Source organism: Phyllostomus discolor, chromosome 9 (assembly GCF_004126475.2).
Source record: "Phyllostomus discolor isolate MPI-MPIP mPhyDis1 chromosome 9, mPhyDis1.pri.v3, whole genome shotgun sequence".
Lineage (NCBI taxonomy): Eukaryota > Metazoa > Chordata > Mammalia > Chiroptera > Phyllostomidae > Phyllostomus > Phyllostomus discolor.
Genome location: NC_040911.2, coordinates 21946744 through 21971667, shown reverse-complemented (window position 1 = coordinate 21971667; position 24924 = coordinate 21946744). Strand labels below are relative to the sequence as shown.

At 37.4% G+C, this 24924-nt stretch overlaps 1 protein-coding gene across 1 annotated transcript; it reads right to left on the bottom strand.

Annotated features, from left to right (window-relative positions):
• Positions 1–6635: 6635 nt before the first annotated feature.
• Positions 6636–16698, bottom strand: SYT4 (synaptotagmin 4). The gene is made up of 4 exons (XM_028524797.2): positions 16323–16698; positions 12547–13361; positions 10741–10861; positions 6636–9386 (listed from the first exon to the last, which is right to left on the bottom strand). The coding sequence occupies exons 1-4, from the start codon at positions 16354–16356 to the stop codon at positions 9079–9081; spliced, it is 1278 nt and encodes a 425-aa protein (XP_028380598.1). The 5' UTR covers positions 16357–16698; the 3' UTR covers positions 6636–9078.
• Positions 16699–24924: the final 8226 nt, after the last annotated feature.

The window sequence follows — 24924 nt, the reverse complement described above, 5'->3', positions numbered from 1 at the left end:
ATCTCTTGGAAGTTATTTCAAATCACAACCTAACAAAAGGAGAAGGCTCCCGTTCCCCGGTTGAATTCCATTGTGTTCCCACTTTGCTTCTAGGACACAGATGACAGATTTAGCCTTTTCACCTTCATTGCAAAGGCAGAGTTGTCCATTTAAATTAGATGACAGTCATGTTCCAAAGGTCAGGCACGATTTCTGAAAGTATTTTATGCTTAAGATTCAGAAGAGAAGGTTCTGAATCTTACAGTTGTCTTGAAATCATTTCTCTCTCTCACTGAGTTTCCCTAAATTAAGAAATTAGGTAAAAGTGAAAATTAAAGAGCCCAAATTTTGTTTTCAGCTACTTACATCCTTTTGCCAAACTCCTTAATGGCAAATGATTAGAGACTTTGGCTCCAAAAAAAGCCCAGCTATTAACTTGTTAAATGCAGGATTGGAAACAGGATAGCATATCAAGGAAAGAATGAGGTGGCTGGCTCTTCTCATGCACTGTTGGACAGTAGAAAATCCAAATCATTTCCTGGAGAATTCTAGGAAATCCTTGCTATAGATTTGTTTCCTTTTTATTCCTAAGATTCCAGGACTGCCACCAAAAGGAGGGGGGTTTGACTAAAGAGGCACAACCTGTAAATACTGAGAACAACTTCAGAAGGTTTTCTTTGAACATATTTCATTAACACATCTACTTAACCAATGTTGACTAAATAGTCAGCATGTATAAGACACTGTTCTAGGATAATAAAGTAACAAACAGAGTGGAAACAGAGGCATAGATACATAGTACAGACTGATAGTGTTCAGAGTGGGGGGGACTGGGTGAAAGGTGGTAAAGGGATTAGCCACAGAACATTAATGCAGGACTTGTAGACAAGGACAATAATAAGGGGACTTAGGGAGAGGAGAGGGTGGGGCTGTGTGGAAGTGGAAAGGGGAGAAAAAGCAGGAACAATTGTAGTTGTATAAATTAAAAAGATGAACGGAATACAAACAAAAGACACTGTTCTAGGACCTGGGAAGTAAGAAACTAGGCCATTGCTGTAACGAGGCCTACACTCTGGTGGTTGCAGATAGATCATCGAGAAATAAATAGGTACTTTTGGGGGAGAGAATAAAGTCTATGAAGAAAAGGAGATTGAAGGTGCAGATGGGTCGGTGGAATGGAGTTCAAAAATAGCATCTCTGTTGAAGGGCTACTGAGTATGTATCTGGAGAAAACAAAGAAGCAAAGCATGTTGGAATTTTGTGGGGCAGGGGCATCCAAGGTCAAAGTGAAGTACATGGACGGGTTCTGAAAGAGCGGCATGCTTGATGTGTCTGAGGAACAACAGGACCCATGTGACTAAAGCAAAATGAAGAAGACGAAAACAGGAAGACCACAGAGGGTGGCCAGGTTCGGTTAGGAAGTCTTTGGAAGGTTTTCAGCACAGAAGTGACATGATATGGCTTACATTTTTAAAGAATAATTCTGTCTGCTATGTACTCTGAGAATGGAAGCAGAGGAGCCATTGCAAAGTACTGAAATAGTCCAGTAAAGAGTAGGTGACAGCTGAGAGCAGAATGGTAGTGGGGAAGATAGTGAGTTGCTTTCAGTTGACAGGATGTACTCATGACCTGGATATGTAGGTCTGAGAGAAAAAAAAAGAATTCAAAACCACAAAATTTCAGGACTAACTAATTAGAAGAGTGGAGTGGCCATTTACTAGGAAGTAGAAGACTGGTAGGAGATTTGTAGTTGATAGGCCATTGGTTCCTTGTGGGTTCTGCTTTGGATGTGCTAAATTTGAGATGCCAGTTATACATCCAAGTGGTATTTGTATATAGAAGACAGATAGAAGGAAACACCAACTTTAAAAACTTTATTATTTAGAAAATGATAAGGAAATTCTTCACATATCCAAAAGAAACACACTTTAAAAATATTCTCTGTAGCATGGTACTAAAGAGTGAAAGTAAAATTAAATATAAAACATTTAGGCTCAAACATCCCTTTCTTCCACTTTGGACAAGTTGTATAATACCTCTGAGCCTCAGTGTTCTTATCTGTAAAATGGGTTCAAAAATAAGTTTTCTAAATAATCTACATGGCCTTTTTGAGATTTGGTGACTTAAAAGTGAATTAAAGTATTTTATTTATTAGCTTTTTCAAAGTACTTTATAAACTCTGAATCAGTATTGCCTAAAATTTGCCAACAACAAGAATTGTCTGCTCATGTTTGGTGTGGTTTTGGTTTGTTGTTTATTTGTATGTTTGCTTTTAAAACTTATGATTTAATCCTAAGAAATACACTTCTGGCCAAGATGGAGGCATAGTTAGACACACTGTGCCTCCTCATACAACCAGAAGAAGGACAACAACAAATTTAAACACAAAAAAACCAAACAGAACTGACAGAAAATCGAACTGTATAAAAGTCCGATGACTAAGGAGTTAAATAAGAAATATGCATCCAGGCCGGTAGGAGGGGCAGAGACGGGCAGCAGGAACAGAGAGGATGCAAGGCAAGGAGGTGGCTGGAGAACCTGGGCGAGTGAGGCAGCAGCTGGCAGACCTGGTGGTCCCACATTCGCATGCAGATAAATCAGGAGGAACAACTGAGGAGCAAGACAGATAGTTCAACCTAGGGTTCCAATGTGGGGAAATAAAGCTTTAAATCTCTGATTGAAAATGCCTGCGGGGGCTGAGGTGGCAGCAGGAGAAACTCTCAGCCTCATAGGAGAGTCCGTTAGAGAGACCCACACTATCCTAGAATGTATACAAAACCACCCAGGAATCAGCACCAGAAGGGACCAATTTGCTTGTGGGTAACTGGGGAAGTGACTGAACACTGGCAGAAAGCCAATCAAGTGGCATCGACCCTTCTTGGACACTCACCCACATACAGCATCACAACACAGTGAGGTGTGTTGCCCCACCCTGTTGAACACCTAAGGCTCCGCCCCTTACTACATAATAGGCATGCCAAGACAAAAAAAAAAGTCCCAAACGAAAGAACAGATCAAAGTTCCAGACAGATCAAATACAATTAAGTGACAAAGACATAGTCAACCTGTCAGATGCACAGTTCAAAACACTGGTAATCAGGATGCTCACAGAATTGGTTGAATATGGTCAAAAATTAGATAAAATGAAGACTATGAAAAGTTAAATAAAGGAAAAGTGAACCAACAGTGAAGGGAAGGAAACTGGGACTCAAATCAACAGTTTGGAGCAGATGGAAGAAAGAAACATTCAACCAGAACAGTATGAAGAAACAAGAATTCAAAAATATGAGGAGAGGCTTAGGAACCTCCAAGACATCTTTAAATGTTCACATATCCAAATCATAGGGGTATCAGAAGGAGAAGGGGAAAAGCAAGAAATTGAAAACTTACTTGAAAACACAATGAAGGAGAACTTCCCCAATCTGGCAAAAGAAATAGACTTCCAAGAAGTCTGGGAAGCTCAGAGAGTCCCAAAGAAATTGGACCAAAGGAAGCACACACCAAGGCACATCATAATTACATTAGCCAAGATTAAAGAAGAGAGAATCTTAAAAGCAGCAAGAGAAGAGGAGAGAGTTACCTACAAAGGAGTTCTCATTAGACTATCAGCTGATTTCTCAAAAGAAACCTTGCAGGCAAGAAGGTACTGGAAAAGTATTTGAAATCAAGAAAGGTAAGGACCTACATCCAAGATTACGTATCCAGCAAAACTATCATTTAGAATGGAGGGCAGATAAAGTGCTTCCCAGATAAGGTCAAGTTAAAGGAGCTCATCATCACCAAGCCCTTATTATATGAAATGTTAAAGGGATTTATCTAAAAAAAGAAGATCAAAAGTATAAACAGTAAAATGACAACAAACTCACAGCTATTAACAACTGAACCTAAAAAAAGAACAAAAACAAACTAAGCAAACAACTAGAACGGGAACAACCACAGAAATGGTGATCACATGCAGGGTTATCTGTGGGGAAGTGGGAAGGGAAGGGAGAGGGAAAGGTACAGAGAATAAGTAGCATAAATAGTAGGTTGAAAATAGACAGGGGGATGTTAAGAATAGTATGGGAAATGGAGAAGCCAAAGAACTAATATGTATGACCCATGGACATGAACTAAAGGGGGAGAATGTGGGTGGGAGGGGGTGTGCAGGGTGTACTGGAATAAAGGGGGGAAATGGGGCAATAGTAATAGCATGATCAATAAAATATATTTAAAAAATAAAAAAGAAAAAGGAAGGAAAAATAAATAAATAAAACTTATTATTTAATCCTACCTGAAGTGTATTGAGACTGAAACTTCAAGAGTGGACTTGTTATTGTCTTTCAAAAAATTTGTTTCCCAATTTTTTATCTCTATCTAATTTTAAGGCTCCTTTACCAAACCAAGTATATACACATAGTATACTTTTAAAATTGTATTCCCTTATATAAGCAGCTCTACGGAGTCAAGTCAGTATTATATGGGGTTGACATACAAAACTTTTTTTAGTCCACATTTTCCGATTGGTGTGTTTCATGGGATAACACAATTTTATTAACAATTCTAAGGCCAAACCCCCAGGACAATTTTGAAAGCCATCAAGTTTACCTTTCGAATCTACCATTTGTTTGTACGCCCTTTTTTGTTTGTTTGTTTGTTTGTTTTAATTTGCCATCTTAGACCCATGTAGAGGAACTCAGGTCCTCCTGTTCAAACAACTGGGTTAATTTACACTCATCCACCTCGGTTCTTAACATCTTAATATATTATGACTCCTAAAGATCTCAAATGTTAAATAATATGTCAGCATACTCTAAAGTGGGCACGAGGAAGAGGTAATATTCAATCCTAAAGAAGGAACGATGCACAGCTGGAGCCTTTCACGCTAGATTATCTCTGTCGTGGAAGGCATTGTTTTTGAACTTTTTGTACCACGCTGTTTGCAGACTCACCTCTTTCATCTGCAGGGAAAGTGACTCTCAACCAGTTTGAAAGAAGTTACTGAGGGAACATGGCAGCAGTAGAGGGTCCACGTCAGTCCCCCAAAAGTCAAGTGATCCTTTACTTCTCACCTGGCATGTCTGTGCAAAAGTGATGATGCAGTAGCTGGGGAAGAGCCAGCACTGAAAGAAAAAGGTCCTCACTGGCCAAAGAGAGGACTTGGTTTCAACAGTGTTGCTTAAAATTCCTCTACTTTCTTTTTTCCTGCAGACTGCACTTTATGGAAGATGTGGAAGAATTGAATTGACCAGAGTTACTACATGACTAGATGATATCACAATAGAATCAGATGTTGGGGGGACACACAGAATCCTAGAACATTAAGATGGCGGTTGTTGGTACGAGAGCTAACGCAGCAGCTGTGTCACTAGCATCGTCAGTATCATCTGCAACCTGGGTCAGGGGCACAAACGGGAGTGAGAATTAGACCTCCTTCCCATCTAAAGGCCACGTGTCTTTAAGGGTCCTCCACTGAATAAGTGACCTCTGATGTAGCAGAGCCTGAGGCAATACATTCATTGTGCTCCAGCCTCCTCCACCTGAGCCACGTGGACATTTAAGGAACTGGCCTGACCATCTCCTTGCTTGCTGTGATTTCCCATTTGCTCTCTGCATGACCTTGCACAGGCCACCTGGGTAGGTCATCCCATAATTCCTTGCTCCGGAACTCTTGTGCTTACATGAACTTTGGCATTTCATTGGGTCATATTTCATGTGTGCTGTATAATCTCAACATTAGGATTTCAAATTATCCACAGTAAATTTTCAATTCAAATTTATATCCCAGTTGCTTTTAAATTATATTTCATTGACATCAGGTGATATCCTACAAGGAATATGAAACCACTCCATTGTTAGCTTAATATTAGAAATTGGGAGTGCAAATTCAGTTCTCAGAAAACAAACAACAAAAGCTAGTTCACCCTAAAACCACCTTTAAAAAATTTGGGATATCTGTTATTGGTATACCGCTTCTCATATATAATGAAGTACATCGGAATGACAAAAAATCCTTTTATATTTTTGGAGTCACTTTTTTTACTACTACTCTTGAATAATAGTGGTTTTAAGGACATTTTCCCATAAATCATCAATTAAATTTGCCTCTAATCTGACAGTTATGGTAGCTCAGACTTAAATTGAATATTAACAGAACCTAGTATATACAACCTACCTACCTTGGAAATGTAAAGATCAATAAAACACACACTTCTTTTTTATTCTGTCCTTAATTATAATAGAAGAATAAACACAAATATGTTCACAAATGATCACTTGAAAATGATGCCGTGGTGGAGTACTATACGGCCGTAAAAAGGAATGAGCACTATCTCTTTCTGTATGGAACCAGGGAAAGCTCTCCATATTACACGACATGGGTTTGTTCATTTAATAAACAGGGAAATGTGAATATCTGTATACTTGCACTGCAGTCAATTGCCTAAGTTTCTTGAGTCTCAGGCTTCGCTTCCATATAAGGATAATGATCATTGTCGCAGATGATTGTTATGAAGATTAGGCAAAATAAAATCAGATCTGTAAATGATCTGGGTGCTGAGTCACTATTGTTTCCTAATCCATGACAGGAGATCCTTTAGAGAAACTCGAGGGCTTAGAAAGAAATAAGAGATGCCTTATTACAGGGCCTATCAGCAGGAAGTTTGAGTTAAAATGGGTTTGGGCAAAAGCAGCAATTTATTCTTGTCTTACAAACATAGTCTTACAAACATCATACATTGCTGGCACGAAAGAACAGACACCATCTCATACGCCATGCTTCCTTCCAAATCACTTCTACTGAGTTACAACATCAGAACAAGTCAGTTACTGAATTACACAGTTCTTCAAAAGCAAGTACCTCCCCATTGGAGTGGTGAGATTGGCTAATCAGACAAACAATTAATTTACATGTTTAATACAGTGCAGGATTTGCAACAGAATTCAGGGTATCCACATTGATATCATAATGTATTATAAAACAGTACAACTGTCAGAAGATGACGGGATCACATATGTCCCTGCCTGTTTCAATTCCCTTTTAGTTTTTCTTCTTTCTTTTCTTAAAAGCAGTTGCAAATAGTATTACTCAACTTTTCACACGCAAAAAACACTTTAAGTTTTAATAACTAAAAACTATTTACAAATTATCACTGTAATTTCAAAAGTATGTGTTGTTGGTTTTGTTGTTCCACTTAAAAAAAATTATCACCCTTTTCCAACAACCACCCTTCACTTGGTACCACAACAAACTTCTGGCAGCTGTGAAGGGTACTTCGGGTTGACTCCTCAAAAATGTGCAGAGCTCCAAAATGTATTATAGTGCATGGCCCATGTACCACATATACATACATTAAAAGGCCATCATCTTCCCCAAACCACACACTGACTACAATTCACTTCATTTTGCTTTCATGGAAATGCTGAGCGGACCAAGATGTGAAGAGGTGACGTGTGGTGGAATGAAGGAAGTGAGTGGGGAATGGTCTTTTCAATCCCAAAGTCATCTTAAAGCACAAAAAGAGGTCAGTTTCAATTTTTGTACATGTAAAACATTTTCTATACATTAGGCATAGTCATAAAAAGCATGTAGAAGTTGTTTTGAAAATGCATTGTCATAGAATTTACAAACACGGAGATATCAAACACATTCTCAAAAAACTGCTAAAGTACTGACACAAAACCTGACTCAAAATGTAAAATTTTCAGTAGACTTTATTTGCTAACTTGCATAATTAATACTTCAACTGTACCCGAGTTTCACCCATACTTCTCTAAATACTTAAAGATAGTAACATTACCTCAAGTTCATTCACAGGGCACTGCTTTACTCCAATAGGTTCTTAATGAATTTCAGGTCCCTGGCACTGGAAAAACCGTGTAAGACACAAGTCTGCCTATAAACTGTTCCACAGAAAACAGCTCAAGACAAATCAGCTGAGAAAAGTTAGTGAAACATTCCTTATTGTGCTAATTTGGCAGCCTAAATATATTTTGTGTGAACATATGTAAATTGTACTAGGCTTGCTGTATAACAACTTCTTAATCTTGGTTTTAGTAATTAACGCTTTCCGTCTGGCAGTGGTTAAAACTTCAGCCTTCCTTTGTTTCTTTTCAAATAGTACCTTAGTTCTTTCTGGAGAGGAACTCAATGAAGACCTAGTTGGCCATGCCCTCTCTGTGTGCAAGAGAAGGCCTTGAGTGTACACTTGCATACTGAGTGTACTTTACATATTTCCTACAAGAAAACTGCATTCCTAACTGGATTTCTACCTGAAGTTTATATCTTGACTCACTAGCTAATTCAACAACTTCACAAAGGTAAATAGGGCTTCCTAGGACCACACTGACGCTTGTGGTAGGCAGTAAATAAGTCAAGGCCATGGTCCTTATGTGAGATTATATTTTACATTTGATTCACATGTAATCGTAAGAGGGGAGAAACATCATATTTCAGCCACAGTGTTCTTAACTCAGCCCTTTGATAGAATGGTTACTCAGTTTGTTCACTATTCTTTTGAAGCAAACCTAAGTTACTCCTCTTATGACAGAATTGTATCAAGTAATTACAAAACAAAGAGTAATGACCACATACTTTTATATGCAGGACACCATTTGCACATGACATAATTAATAAAAACAAACTAGAAAACACTTCCTCAATATCTTTGGATGTAAAGAAAACTGATTTCCCCACTTGAAGAAAAAGGGATGGATTTTCATAAGACATGTTTTTCATTCCTAAATGTTAACACTCCCATTAACTCCCAGTGACTCACTCCGACAAGAGTGTCACCTTCTAAACCACAGCCATGACATGGAATTGTACCACATCACGGTTTGTAAAACGCTTGACCACTCTTTTTTGTATTACTGGTAACCTGCAGTGGAAATTAAATATCTTATGAAAATTGATCCAATGTCTCTAGTAAAGGGGGACATTATCAGGATTCACACTGACAGTTACTTCCTGGTCTGTGAATCCGATCCATTTCTAACAACAACAACAACAACAAGAAAAGGTAGCTTGCGGTCACAAGCTTGCAATCACATATCAGAAAGAAAAAAAGAAATGTCCCTCGCCTAGTAAAAATCATTAAGTCCCAACGCTTGGCCAGGATGCTAACCATCACAGAGCATGTGCCACTTGGCGATCTGTCTCCTGGGATAGTCACAGATCTCCTTCCAGTGCTCTCCACCCGTTCCTTCCGCGGTGGCTCCCAGGACCAAGCGCCCAATGACCTCATTGCGGGATCCCCTTTCGGAATCTAGAACTAGAAATTCAACACTTATCTCTTCAAGACCCTCACAAGGAATATCAAAGACAAACAGTTCATTGAACACTGCGTTGGGGGTGCATTTCTTCACGTGAGTCTTCTTTTTGGAGATTCTCTTCTTGGCATGGTACAGGTTCACTTTGACGTAGGGGTCTGCAATGGTAAGCAACAGGCATTACAGAAGCAGGCCCTGGCTAGGGAGCTGGCCTTGGCATCACAGTGTCCTTAGAGATGACTGCCTGCCTATAAAATATGCTTGCAGTGAAAATGAGGCAGGGTAGGGCAAAAGTATGCATAAATCTCAGCTTCTCTCTTGTCAACAAATTAACTAAGAATGTACAGCAGGAGAGAAAATGGTTCTAAACCAGAGGATTAGGAAGGAACTGTAATGACAAGATGAAGAGACATAATAAAGAAGAAGAAAAGAGAATATTCTAATGACATATTCTAATTGCTAATAACTCATTTCAGTAGTAGGATAGAAGGAAATAAAAACATCGGTGAACACCTAACCTTACCAGGTTGTGTGACTTTGGATAAGTCTCTGTAGCTTTCTGAGCTTGGGTTGCTTTTTCTGTTGAACAGACACTAAGAATTCACAATGGCAATGCCCTTTTTGGCTTTAACTTTTTATGCATCTTTAATCATCTACTGGGATTGCTTTCTATTTCCCATTGTTGACCTTCCCATGTCACTGCTATTGTGTGGACTGTAGGATCATGCTACTTTATCGCACATTTAATTATATTATTTTGGCCTTTTTCTGCTTACAGCATATGGATTAATTTTAACTCCCTAATCTAAACCTTTAAGACCATACCATGTTCTCAAATTCTGTTATCCAATAATAATAATAATAATAGATGATATTTAATGAAATATTAATATTTTTCTAGTCCTCGCAACCCACCTCAAGATAAGTATTAAGTCCAATTCATACAGAGTTTAAGAAACATACCCAGGCTGACTATGTCAAGAAATGGAAGGGTTAGGATTTGAACTCTGGTCATTTTAACCCATAGGTCACGTGTTCTTTCTCATCATGCAATACAACTGTTTTTTTTTAATTAGCTACAAAACCAAAAGGTAATTCTTACAGCAGACATAAAAAAATCAAAAGGAAACATAATAGAATATTAGAAGTGTCAGGGTCACTTAAAATACTAAAATTGAAAAGGGCTCTTCCACACCTTCACTTTACACCCACTGCTGGGTCTTTGGCATGGCCCCTCGTCACTGCATTTATCACTGCTTTCTGCGGAACCCCATTCGGACACCGACCCTGTCCTGCCTTTGGTTTAGACCTTAGACCTATGCCATTGTCTTCCTCTGGCTAATGGCACTGGATCACGTCGTTAGCCCAGAAAATGAGAACCAGGAAGACAATCACAGCACTTGTGATTGTGACTAAAAGGCAAATCAGAATCATGACGATGTCAGTTAACTCTTTTGCCCAGTGGCTCTCACTTATATGTGGAGCCTGAGTTTTTTTCAGAGGCATTCTTACCTGAAAGTCCGGACACATCGGATTTGGGCAGGTGTCGCGCTTTTAAGACAACCACAGTGAGAGTGTTCGTGGTGGACTGATAGCAGAGAGAGATCAGCAACTCTCCCCGTCCTGAAGACTTCTAAACAAAGGAAGATGTGGTATACTTATTAATTTTTGCTTTTAAATATGTACTTATATTAACATTTTCAAGCAATGTGATAGCATTGTTATTTAAATGTAACTTTTCCACTTATCTTTAGCTTAGAGTGCTAGGGAATCCTAGAGTAACAAGCTTTTGTGTAGTACCATCACCACCTAAAAACGACTGCCTGCCATCTTGTGGTGCTTTTAGGTACTACAGGATGTTAAAACTGAGTTAGCCACACCCCTTACTAGAAATGTTTTAAAGGATATTTAGAGTATAGCCTATACAGAGGTATGTTTAGCTTTTGCTTTCTAAATTAAATCTATACTTTTTAAAGTTATCAATAGTAACAAATTATCTAGTAATTTAAATAATCTGTTAGAAGGCAAAATGACTCATGTTAAGTTTGATTTTAAATTCTTTAGCGCTGAGATTACTGCAATTTGAATTCATACCAACTGAACTTTATTCAGACCCCCATCACTCTCTGGGTCCACATGGATGATGGAGTTAAAATTCTCTGCAACCAGCCCCCACCCAAAGTCCTATTTAATGTAAGGAGTGAATTAAGTATTAGAGAGAATTGACTCAATTTTTAATGCTTTGTGTTTGGACAATATTACAGGATCCTTCTTTGCATGATACTTAGGTTTTATTTGTACTCTAAAGACATTATATAAGATTACTCAGAATTCAAAGTACAAGTTTTAACTGAAAGTAACAAAATATAACCTTGGGGCTTGGTTATAACTAAGAATAGTGCCTGGACCAGAGCTCCTAAAACTTCACTATATATTTAAACAAAAGCTGACAGGGGGTCGCTGTATGAATAAACACTTCAAGAAGAATAAGGCTAGGGCACAGAAAGGTACTCCCACTGCCACTAAACAGCTGGGTGTCTCATACAAGCTACTTAATGTACCTGGACCTTGGCTTCCATTAATTTCAACGAAGAGGCCGAGGCAAAGATACAGTCAAAATGAGCTTTACGGTATTCTATGAAATTATGCCTTATAGACACAAGTTATTCTGAAATACTACAGTTGGAATTGGTTGAGTTCTCTATTTAATGTGGAAAGAGGATTCAATTTGATTGACTAATGTCATACTTCCTAATCCTCCCAGAACTACCGAAGTAGTACAACTGTGAAGGCAGAGTAACTCATTTCCTGTTACACCACACAAAGATGAACATTTATAATTCAATATGATGTGCTGTCTCCTCCTGGAGAAGCAATTCTATGAAAAGTCAATACAACTTCCAAATCCTCAGGATAAATTGATTTAATTTTCAATTTCAATTTCAATTTCAAATCCAATTATGCTAACTTTGTTAGCCTGAGTATAAATAAATATTTGCCTACATTTTAGTTGAGTGGCATCTTAGACAAATTGCTTGTGCTAGAAATTGACAAAAACTATTTATATGTAATATTTCAATATCTATAAAGGATGTCTATTTTTTATATCATTAAAATATTTTAATCATCTCAGCTGTGAATTAAATTTTCTTTCATCCACTCTATTCCCCTGCTTCCATTTCCTTATGATTAATAACAATTAAACATGGTAAAGGTGATATCTACAAAACTTATCATCCTAATGAAAACCCCCCTAGATATAAAAAAGCTACATTAAGAGATTGTTTGTAAATTTTTTAAGCACTACAAATGAATTACCCTGACATTTCTCTTGATAATCTCTCTGGTCATTAACATTTTTCCATCAGACAATTCAATTCCTGCCAGAGGAATAAGGACTTCTCCAATGATATCATCTCTTGAAAACCTGTCAAAACTCAAGATTGTGAAGTGCAAGGCCAGCTCTTGGATCTGGGTGTACGGGATCCCATAGAAGGTAAAGGTCTCATCAAAAGCCGGGTCCAAGGTCTTTCTCAGAACTCTGGTTTTCACTTTATGCTTCTTCTCTGGCAGGATCGTCATTTTGATATATGGGTCGGAGGTCATCGACTGCTCATCCATGGCTGGCAAGCCACGGGCTTCCTTGATGTTTACCACGAATGCTTTCTTCTCAAAGTTGTACTCTAAGGAGAAGAAGAGGGTTCCAAGCTTCTCTTGTTTCTCTTCTAAACTGAGGGAAGTGCTGGACTTTAAGCTATCAGGGGAAACCCCTTCCTTCTCCCCTTCTGCAAAGGGCTTCGAGGTCACGTTCTCCAGATCAAGGGGACTGCCAGCTTTGAGGTTTGTTTTGGGAAAATTGCCATTGAGATCTCTCTTCTCAAGGTCAAGATGCAATGAATTCTTTGGCACAGCTGGCTTATTCTTTACTTCATTTTTGTCCTCTGCTCCAAACTTCTTTTTGCTACTCAGGTTTTCGGGGTAAATATCAACTCCCTTCAGCACATGCACAAACTTATACGGAGGAGTCTTGTTAGACTTGGATGATTTTCTCTGGCAGCAGATCCATGCAAACAGAGAGACCGTGAAGACCAGGCCAAATGCACTGAAGATCCCCACCACTGTGGGGATTTCATCTGGAAAATCAAAAGACCAATAACATATATTAAAGGGGAAGAGTTGGAGACAGGAGCCTATGTGAAAAGCAGCCTAGAGCTGGCAGTTGCTGTAGGTGGCACAGACTGAATTACTTTCCTACTGTTCTGGGCATGAGCTCTGTACACATTTCATATCACCTTCAGGGGAAAAAAAAAGCACACCCTTTGTGTGACACACAGGGAAAAAAATACAGGATAATAGAAACTTCTTCATGTCAGTAGTTTTCATAAATGAAATGAAAAAGTGAAACGGCCTGAGTCAACGGTGAGGGAATGCTAAATGGCCCTGACCTACCTTTGTCTTTACAGATGAGTCAATGTAGCATGATGGGTCAGTACTAATTGCATTATGTTTTCATTGACATTTAGAGACTTTCCAGAAGCATCAATTCTTACTGACTATAAAACTTTAAATGCACATTCTTCAAATACTGGGAGAGTCTGTATTCTTAGTTGTTCTGTATTTACCCAGGATCCAAGCAGCAAATGTCTAGGGACTCAGTGATTCAGGTAATTTTAAGAAATGGTGGAACATTATCTGCCATTGTCACAGACTCATTAATAATATCCATCCAAATTATGCAACAGTGATAAAAGAAATACATATATATGGAAAGTAATAATTAAAAAGATCAATAGGATATTGATATTGCATAACTTATAACACTACAAACTCCTTGAATACTATCCCCAAATTCCTCAAACACTGAATTGTCTGAAGCACAAATTAATTACACCTATATAGGATAAAGCAGAACAATGATTCTAAATGAATCATCATTCCTTAACAGGTAATGAGAAGAGTAATTGAGTATAGATAATTTAAAGTTCAATGTTATCCATAACTGATTTTTCCTAGCATAGTTCATTCCCACATGGCAAATGATAAACAAATTGAAATTGGCATTCTTTCCTGGAATGAGGGCACATTAAATTACACTGACATTAGGTAACATTGATTATGCATGAGGCTTATCATATTTCTTATGTAAGCATATTTATCCCACAGATGATTAGCAATGTGTGTAAGAGCAGCATTACTACACCAGGACACAATGCACCAATTAGTCAATGTTTAATATAAGCAAAGTGAATATTACTAATATAATATTATCCACATTTAGTTCCATGCCAATCTATTTTTTTTCATGCCAAATACTGAAGAATAAAGTTACAAGTTCCAGTCAGGAGAGGGTTAAGTCTTGTCAAAATAACCCATAAAGGAATAATCTTTTGTTACTCCCCTTTCTCATCCCTCCAGACCTTCTGCCTATCTACTTCATGACCACAAACTAAACTCAAAGATTTACAGGAAGCTCTAAAACATTTAGAAATCTCAAAGGAAAGCAGAAGTATCTAAGAAGATAAAAAAGCAAGATGAAACAACAATAAAATATTCTGTTGCTTAACTATATCAAGAAACTAAATCACAGAAGATAAAAGATAACCCTTTTAAAACCCCAAACAGAAAGAGTAGCAAATGTTACAGAAAAAGAATGAGGCGAGAGATAAAAAAGATAATAAGCTAAACTTAGTATCAGCTTTTCAGTTTTTTCTTCTATTCAAGTCTTTGTGGTAGAAAAAAAAAATCACTCCTGGACTCTCTAATAAAACAAGGCCAGGAAGCAAAAGCAAGTCATGAACTAATAAAAGCAAGAAGAACAATACAAGCCATAGAAAATGATTTTTTTTTCTAAATGGACTGATGCCTCAAGCTGAAACATATTTTTCACTAGTACAGTTTCTGAAAATGCCTCAGTTTTAGAAAATCTCTGACTTTCAAGTCAGAAATTGTGATTAACATCAAAACAATATAAACTCTATCACCCAAAGAGAAGTCTGTGAAAGAAACCCATTTCTGAATATAATATGACAAATTGTCTCTATTCAATACTTATATCAAATGACAAAATACTCAACATAACACAGAAAGGCTTACTACTCCCTGTGTATTAAGCCTACCAATAAGGTCTTAAGCTTTACGAAAGCAAAAATCTCAGTCATTTCACTTAGTTTAATAACATCATGCATTTATAGATATCATTCTTTATTGGCAAAGTTCTATGAAATTCTCTGTTTTTATTTTTTAATACTTGTAAAGTCAGTAAAACTCAGATCTCTGATCTTCGGAATGTAATGAGATCTACAGTATGATTTTTTTTTTTATTTGACGAAGTACATCTGATTTTACTTATTGAAAGAGAAGAAAGCAATGGTGTCAAAAATATGGGACAGGAAAAAGGAAACTGAACTGGAAAAATAAGAGTACTAATCCTAGTTTCCAGAAGCTTTTAGCTAACTGTTTGACCCACAACACTTCCCCCATCTCTCTGAGCTGGGCTCAGCTACCTCATTTCAAATATCCCTTTAACTCCATCTGGCATCTTAGGACTCTGCCTCTTTCACTAGCAACATATTTCAAGGATACAATAAAAACACAGCAGAGAAAACGTCCTTAGGGTGCACTCTCTTAATAAAATATATTTTCTCAAACCCCCCATATGTAAGTTGTGTTATGTACGCCAAGATCAAACCCTTATGTAATCACAGAACATTCGGCTTCCCCTAAATTTACCTACAAGTAAAAATCTCCTATAAAATTAATGACACAAACAAGCAGACGACAGACTCCTTTCCCTTCCCTTGGCGCGTGCTGCAATTTACAGAGCTACTTGAACATTTAAGGAACTTCCTGGATGTAAAATAGCCCTAGCAGAAGGCAATTTTAAGGAGAAAGATACTAAGGACGGGAGAAACAACCGAGATAAGCCACGATTACCTGTTTATTGTTCTAATTTCCCTTTCAGATTAACTACCGAGTCAATCTATATTCAACATCCCGCGGAATAAAAACTAAAACAAAAACAAACAACAACAAAACACAGCCCACCCGGAGTATTCCAGGGACAACCGCAGTTGCAAGTTGAGTAACTTGCTTACCAAATTCTTCCCGGCTGGTAGTGATCGGAGCCATTTTTTGCTGCGTGCTCTGTCCGAGGTGCTGAAAGGAAAACTCCGGCTCGGTTCACTTGCCTAGATCTGAAGCGCCGGCTTTCCCGAGTGCTGAAAACAACAGCGCAGAGCCCAGGGGACCTGCGCCTGGAACAGGGAGGAGGCGAAGGGGGAGGTCCACTCGCCCTCGCACCGTGATTTGCCGCCCCTGTTCCTGTTTTGGCTCTTCTGAGCAGCTCGTCTCCGAGACTCCAGACGTGGCTGAAACCTGAATTGACGCAATCCTGACGCTACAGGGTTGAAATCAGCACCTGCCCCCCTCTCTTCCCCCCTCCAAGCCTCTTCTCTCCCCTTTTTTTCTTTCTTCCTCCCTTCTCTCCTGAGGATTCAACACACACTCATCAATTATTTTAACTGTTGGACCACTGGATATTAGCTTCGTTATTCTGTGGGGGTGACTCAGAGGCACATGGAGATGAACCCTGAAACTCATCCCTGTCAGTTCCTAATATAAAATCTTTTCATCATCTAAATCATAAAAATGTGTCTGTGAGCTTTCAGAATAATGTGATTTACAGAGGCAATTTAAGGGAAGAGTAAGAGAAATTTCTGCATCAAATGACCCATGTAAAATGCAAGAATATGTTTTCTTGGTTTCTGAATTTTTCTTTGATATACTTATGTTAGAATACGATTCATTGCACATTCATCCATTTGAAATAAGATAACAGTTTTTCCATTATAATCACTTATTTTCTGATAAATTATTAGTCTAGACATTTTGCTGATGCTGTTACTCCGTCTGTCTGTCAGCTCTCTTCCCCTTTAACATCTGACATTTGACCAGTTGGAGTACTTAGGAACAGATGGGAATAATCCCTCCTGTATTCAGACTCAGTCTCAGTTATGACTTTTGCATATAATAAGACTGCTTCTGGAATTACATTTCTGGTTAAAAGCTTTGGCTTATAATAGGGTTGTGCAAAACAGTTACAAGATCAGGCCAAAATCTAAAATGGCATCAATAACTATTGGTTATTTTCCAAGGAAAACCTATTATTTTTCCTGAACTGATGATCTTCTAGGGTTGAGAAATTGGGAAAAATATGGTGTCAGATTCCAATTAATTTTAATCTAAAGAGTGAGCCATTTTAAAACAAATGTTAACAGTTTTCTGAAGGAGAGAACTAAGGCTATTCCCCCAACTGTCAATTATTGCTGGGCTAAGAATTCTTTTGCTGTGGAGCTCTGTGAGCAAATGACACTCAGTGTGTGCTGGGATGAGGGAGGAAGGGACACTGGGTGAGTCTCAGAAAGCTACTGTACAAATGACAGGTCCCTGCACATTGGCAAACAGCCACTCTGAGCGTCAGAATTGTGTCTGGGGAGAAATTGGCTTCAGCCTTTTGCATCATGGAAAATTTTACAAACCAGTGTCCCTTTTCTTTCCCTTTCTGCTTGCTCCCACATACTTGGCATTTTAACATTCTTCTAACAGATTTTTTAAACCTTATGAAAACGTGCTATGAAAACACACAGACTAATTTACTGTATTTAATTTTCCACTGACAGAATCTGTGATTTATGTCCTTATCTTTTCACTTCATTCAGATTACTTGCTTCCTCAGGTAAGCACGCACCTGGATTTGTCCCTAGGAATAAATATCCATTAGACAAATCAGAGAGTCACATTTGTTTGTTATTCATATCACAGGTAGACAAAACATATAGTGTAAGATTTACTAAGATGTGTGTTTTCTAGCTAAGTTATTGCTAACATATGGTTAAAGCCATTTGTTGTAAACAAAAGTACCTTATGTGTATGTTCCATATAAATCAGTATCTCATTAATTTACCTTCAAGTGGTAAAATTCTGTCACCTAAAATCTGTCTAGATTGTTTAAACTCTTTCTACAGAACCCCACCCCATCCTAGGCTGTCTCATTTTTAAAGACACATTGTGATAGATTACTTCTTTCTCAGAGTTAATCCTATTGTGGATAAAGTAACTATTTCATTGCTTGCTTTAAAAGCAAACTGAAAATAAGTGTTATTAATTAAAATGCCAGAGGTTTTCCTCATTTTCATTTTGTGAATAGCATATTATCCAGTATCCAGTCTCTTTAGGAGAGCTCCTAGCAGCCCTAGATGAGGAGTTGGGAGCTGATCCAACACAGAGTAAAAAACCTGTAAGTTTCTCATGATTGAAATTCACACCCTACCACATTATTACATTGTTCTTTTTAGATCCAGCAAACAAGTACTCAATTTGCTGACGTGAGCAAGACCTCTCTGGCAGCAGAGACTTGGGAGGAAGGGTTGTTGCTAGGTAACCACCTTTTTGCCACCCAAAACACACAGCCGCAAACAAGTTCCTGCCCTGGGAAACACAGTCTGTTCTGGAAAAGTAGCAGTGTTTACTTCACAGTGATTCTTTGATCGTTGAAATAGTTCAGCGTTTACCCTACTTTGTGTTAGATTCTGATTACAAATGTCTATATACATTGAGAAACAATGAACAGAACACTTGAATTCAATTTGATTTTAAGAAATCCAGTTGATGACTCATGATATGATTTTTATCCATTTTATTCATTTCATTTTAATTTAATAAGTTGTTTATTTATTATATTATTATATAGTTTATTAATTGTATTGTTTAATTTATGTTTTCTTCATTTCCTTTCTTAAAAATATTGGTGGATGGATTTAGAACTTTCTCTTAGGCAATAGAAAATTTTGAAAGCTTTTGAAAATGTTGCAGTGAGTTTCAGTATTCCTTACCAATACACAGATTAATAATACAAAGGCAAGTTATTGGTGGTGCAGGTGGAGCAGAATGAAGTATCTGATAATGGGTAATTAATGGATAATTGTTTTAATGTTCACATCATTCTATGACGAAAGCTGGCTCTAATGTAATGGCATAGATTTATATTACAAGCGCAACCAAGTCAAAATCCTGCAAGACAGATGCTTTTTGCAGTTGGTACCACAGAATCCCATCACCATGCACCATTTCTACATTTGTTTTTCTTCAACATATTCAGCATTTACTATGTGCTGATCCAAATCAGCCTTTAGTGGCTCATGAGTAAAAAAATTAATTACAGTAGGGCAAACCTAAAAATGTTTATAAAAAATAAAATAAAAATGTTTCTAATCTTCCTTCTTTTCCTTTTTTCTTTCTTTCCAAAGTACTTACTGAACATGTACTACCTCGTAGGTTTTTAGTAAACAGGAGACGTAAACTGGCCATGAAGACGAAAATGACCCTTGCCCTCAATGAGCTGAAAGACTACAGAGGAGAGGGGCAGCCCTCCCCCAGCTGGGAGAAAACGTGTTAGATCATACTGACACTCTTTTTCTTTTATCTGGTAACTTCCATCAAGCCTGGGCAGCACTACCCCGCAGCTGTCACCGACTGTCCCACTTAGTCTGTCCTTAGGGAGCCCATTCTCCATAAGAGACTGTAGATTCACCGATTCCTGCACTCGCATCGAACTCTTCCATCCCCTCCGTCTGTCCACATCTCTCTCTCTCTTAAGGGTCAGCTAAAGTTTCATACAGACTCTGAAGTGTCTGATTTAGCAACACGTAGGTTTTATCTAATTTAAATTCTTATAGTACTACCTCTTGTGAAATCCTTGGAGTCAGGCTCATTATATCCTTGGCTATATACCAACAGTTCCCAAAAAGATAAAGCAAAGGCCTCCACTGTTGCTCACTTCAAATATCCCATTAGGTTCCCATTTACTGATGGTATTTTTTACACTACAGTAAAGAGAACCAACAAATCTAATTTATTTGAGAAGATTAAACTTACTGATAATTCCTGGCAACACTGACAAGAAAATAAAAAGAGCGAACATACAAATTACAAATGACGCAAGAGGGCATAAAATGTCAGCCACAGAGCAGGAATAAGAGGATATATTTACAATGCATATTTCTGACATAGGAACTATGTGCAGAAATATGCAAAGAAAAATGAATTTTTAAAAGACAGACTTCCAATTAAAAACGGGCAAATGCTTTGTAGAGACACTTCACTAAGAAAGATATAATATCCCAATGGCTCACGATAACATGAAAGGAACTTAACAGCAGCAATCAGCAGGGGAAAAAAAAGGGCAAATTGAAACCTCCCACAGGTGGGATAGACAATATGACATGATGATAAGAATGTGGAATAACAAGAAGTCTTAGTCACTGCTTTGGGGCCTTTATACTAGTAACAAGCATTTTGAGACACTGGAGGTGTCTACTAAAGCAGAATGTAGACATATTTCTTGGCCCTGTGATTCCAACTGTTGCTAAATTTCATATGCCACCTACAGGTGCTAGAATATTTATAGCAGCATTATTTGCAGTAGCCAAAATGTGGAAACAGTTGACTTTTCCTATTAATACTAGATTGGATAAATAACTTTATATGGTAGAATACTATATAGAAATGAAAAAGAACAAAATCCTGCTATATATGGTAAGAGTGAATCTTATAAATACAATGTTGCATGGAAGAAATCAGACAGAAAAAGTACACTAAGATTCACTTATTTAAATTTCACAAAAAAAAGAAGCTAATCAATAGAAGTCATGTGGTGATTATCTTTATAGGAGCCAATAACAAGGACAATGGAGATGTCTGGGATGTTAATATTCTAACATTCTATATCTTAATCTGGGCAGTAGTTACTAAGTTTTTTTAATTCATTGAGTTGCTCAGCAAAATTTTCTGTATTCTTCTGCATATATGCTATGTTAAAAAAGTTTACCACAAATTGGCATGTATGTGCACTTAGAATTGCTTCATATTTTATGAAATTAAATTTTGTTAATGAGAAAAAAAGGTCCCAAATGGAGTCACTTTAGCTAAGTCCCACCAACACTTAATACCCAATCTAACTGCAGTTTAAGCGTCTCTCAGGAGTGGAATTTAAGCAAATCAGGCTGGAATTTTCCTGTCAGTACTAGCGAAGTAGTCTAACCCCCTGCCTTCGACTAAGGAAAGGTGAACTTGTCTGAAATAATCCACTCTCTGAACTTCCTTGTCCCACCCTCTTTCTGCCCATAGAAACCTCTCATTTTTGTCCAACTCACGGGAGCTCACTATTTGCTAGACGGAATGCTGTCTCATTCATAAATTATTTAATCAGATCTTTAAATTTACTCAATTGAATATTTGTTCTTTAACATTTTTTGAGGAGGTATATAGCCAAGTTAGGGTAAATATTAATGCAGATGCATGTAAGGAAAGAAAAATGGAAAACATAAAGTAGAAAATGATTTAAACTAGAGATGGACTGTGCATAATTTACTATGTACTTATGATTTAAATATTTTTCAAAATTTGACTATTCTCCTAAATACATTTTCAACTGTCTACTCACTTTTTTGTTGCTATCTCAGAATCAAAGATCTGCACTTCCCAGTGGACTTACAGTAACATGACAGTTCTGAGCTATTCCTTTTACCCAGCCACAGACGTTGTAAAACTAGATGGTTAGTATGAGAGCTGAAGGTACTAGAAACCAGCTCTGCATAAAGATTGTATAAAGAAAATGCATATGAAATGTGAACGTCTTGAACTCCTACATAAAATGAATATGCACTTCTGAATGTTCTTCCCGTGGCCCCAGCATTGCCAAATGAAATGGGCAAGATGAAAGTCACAGATTTCACCTGGGAATCCTCGAACTCCACCACATGTGAGGAGTTTGATTATGTATATAACGCAGTTAAAGGTAAAGTTCAGGGAGCTGAAACCATTAACTAGTATCATATTAGAGGGGTAGGGGCCGGAAGGTTTAGAACTGCATGACCTTTAAGCTTCCTTTCAACTACTCGATACTAAGAAATAATTCTCTAAGGCAGAGAAAACATCTTTAATCTCCACAGTACTGAGCCCGCTCTGCATCCAGCACTGCTTCCAGTGTCAAAAGTCCAGGTATAGCAGTGCACATATACAAAACCAAAAACTTAAGGTAATATATCTTTAACATCATCATTCCTGCTTTATGCAAACTTCTTTTGCTTTACTTACAGCATGCTCTTCTTCACAAATGTAGTGCTTGTCGGTATTTATCTTGTCTTCCCCTTACAAATATGGACCTTCCCTCCAGTGCAAAAAGAAATGGCAATTGCTCATAGCGTACTTTGAAATAAAATCCTTTTGTGGCTGCTCTTTAAGTCACTTTTATGACTATTATTTTGAAGAATATATCAGTAAATGTAATCAAAGACCCTTTTCTATTCTAGGAAACTAACAAAGGAGGGAAAAAACCTAATCCTCTAAAAAGTACATCATAATCATGCTGTTTTGCCTTCGTTTACAGTATCTCTTCTTGGAAAGCAAGACATACACTCATGACCAATACTGAGAAAATTAAGATCAGTTTTAGTGACATTGATTTAATAGTGGCAAGGAAGGAAAAAGTGAAGAAATTGAAAAATTTAACTTTATCAAAGAAATCCTTTGATACCTAAGAAGGCATCCATAATCTGGAAAAAGGAAAAGTCGATGATAACTTAGAAAGTCAGATTACAACTATTAAAATATTATATTTTAGGTGACTGCACAATGACATATATTAGAACTTGCTGAAATTAATTTAGTCTGGTTTGCATATTTTTCTGTCCCCTTCTGATCTTTTACTGGAATCAATTTTTTTAAATTACAGTATAACCTACTAATTAACTTTTGGCATCAAACCATAGTTAGCCCATTTGATATTCACACATGGGTCCAGAAGTGCTGATTAATTCTACTGAAGTTCTAGAAAATTTTCAACTGTCATCAAAACATCTAATGCTAAATAGATGCTAATGACCACAATATAACATGGCCCAAAGTAGGAAGGAAGGAAAAGGAAATAAACCAAAATAAACCAAAAAAATAAAATAAAATACTAATACAGCTAACTTTTCTCTGTGATCAGTGGATACTTTTTCCTCCATGTCAGGACATTTTGAAGTCACTGAACAACCAGGAAAAATCCAGGTGAATCTTAAAAACAAGGATTCATTCAAGAAGGCAAGGATGGAAATAATTTTTCTTTGCTACTTTTACACTATCCACAACTCTGGGGTCAAAACTAAAATCTAAGAACAGATAGCTGGTAATAAATTCCCAGACACAAATTAGCCACTGTTACCCAAGATGAGGTTTAAAAATTAAATCTAATGCCACTTGAAAGACAATGTGCATTGTCTTTCTATACTTGGGCCTGAGTAAATGAATGTCTCCAGGTTTGAAGCATAATGTGCAATTGCTGAAATACCTGTTGGAGTGATTCCTTTTATTGTAGAGACGCCAAGGTACTGAGCCCTTTCAGAATCAGCTCATTAAATGATTAAACGGAATATTGTGGGAAAGCATTGCCCAAATTCTTTGAACCACACTTCCTTGTAATTTCTAGGGATGTTTCAGGATTGGTAGCCAAAGTGTTCCCTCATGTAGGGCTCCTTATCAGTCAGACTTGGCACTAATATCCTGGTGCAGATAAAGGTGTCCTCATGTAGAGACTCAAAAAGTAATAACATTCTCATCCACTCAAAAATACATTCAGATCTGTGAAAGGCCGTTGATGAGAGTTCTGTCTTTCCAGAGCCCATCTGTGCATGCAGACCTGCACCACAGCATGCCTGCAACACGCAGTCTTGCATTTTGGCTTCTTCTATGTTTCAAATGGCCTTTGTGAATTTATGAGCAATGATTCCTTGTCCGCCTGGACACCAGCTTACATGTATAATGTAGTTCTTTGTATCTGTATATAGCACATGAACTGCATTTTCTCTTTTCGGGTCTCAGCAGATTTAGCTACAATGATTCAATCTTTGTATCATCTTTATAGCACGTTGTGATGTTGTGATGTTTGCTTTAGTTTACATTGTGCCAATAGTTATTGGGGTTTCACTCTGAAGCACAGTGTAAGAAAAATAAAAATATGTTCTCTTCTTAGTTTTCTATATACTAAACTTAGTATAGGTGGCACTTGCCTACCCTATATGACCTTTTGATAACATGTAGAACCTACTGTTTTTCTTATCTATTCCCGTTGTTTTGATTCATATTTTATTATCCACTGTGTCTTTATATCTCATAACATATATTACAGAACAATATATTAAAAATCTTACATTGAATATATTAATAATCCTATACCAATTGTCTTGGTTACTTCCAAACCATGAGCAAGTAATCTAAAATGTTGAAACCTAATATGCTTATTTGTGATGAGTTTATCAACCTAAAGCAGTGATTTTCAACCAGTGTGCTGCAAGAATTTTTAAAATATGCAATTCCTGTCTATTTAGGCAGGTGCTGACCTATTTTCCCCTTGATTGTCCAATAAAAATGACATCATCCACCACAATAACAGCCATCTGGTGTGAATGCCCTCTCTTGAACCATTAATAATAGGTCATATAACAGAGTTGCATCTTATTGGTCACATTGCATAATAAGGTTTTGTCTGATCAGTTAATTCTTGGTACCAGAAATTCTTATATACAAATGCAGGCACCTATTTAAAAAAAATCACTTTGGAGCAAGAAAAAAAGGGTAGGTAATTACTATTATTATTTT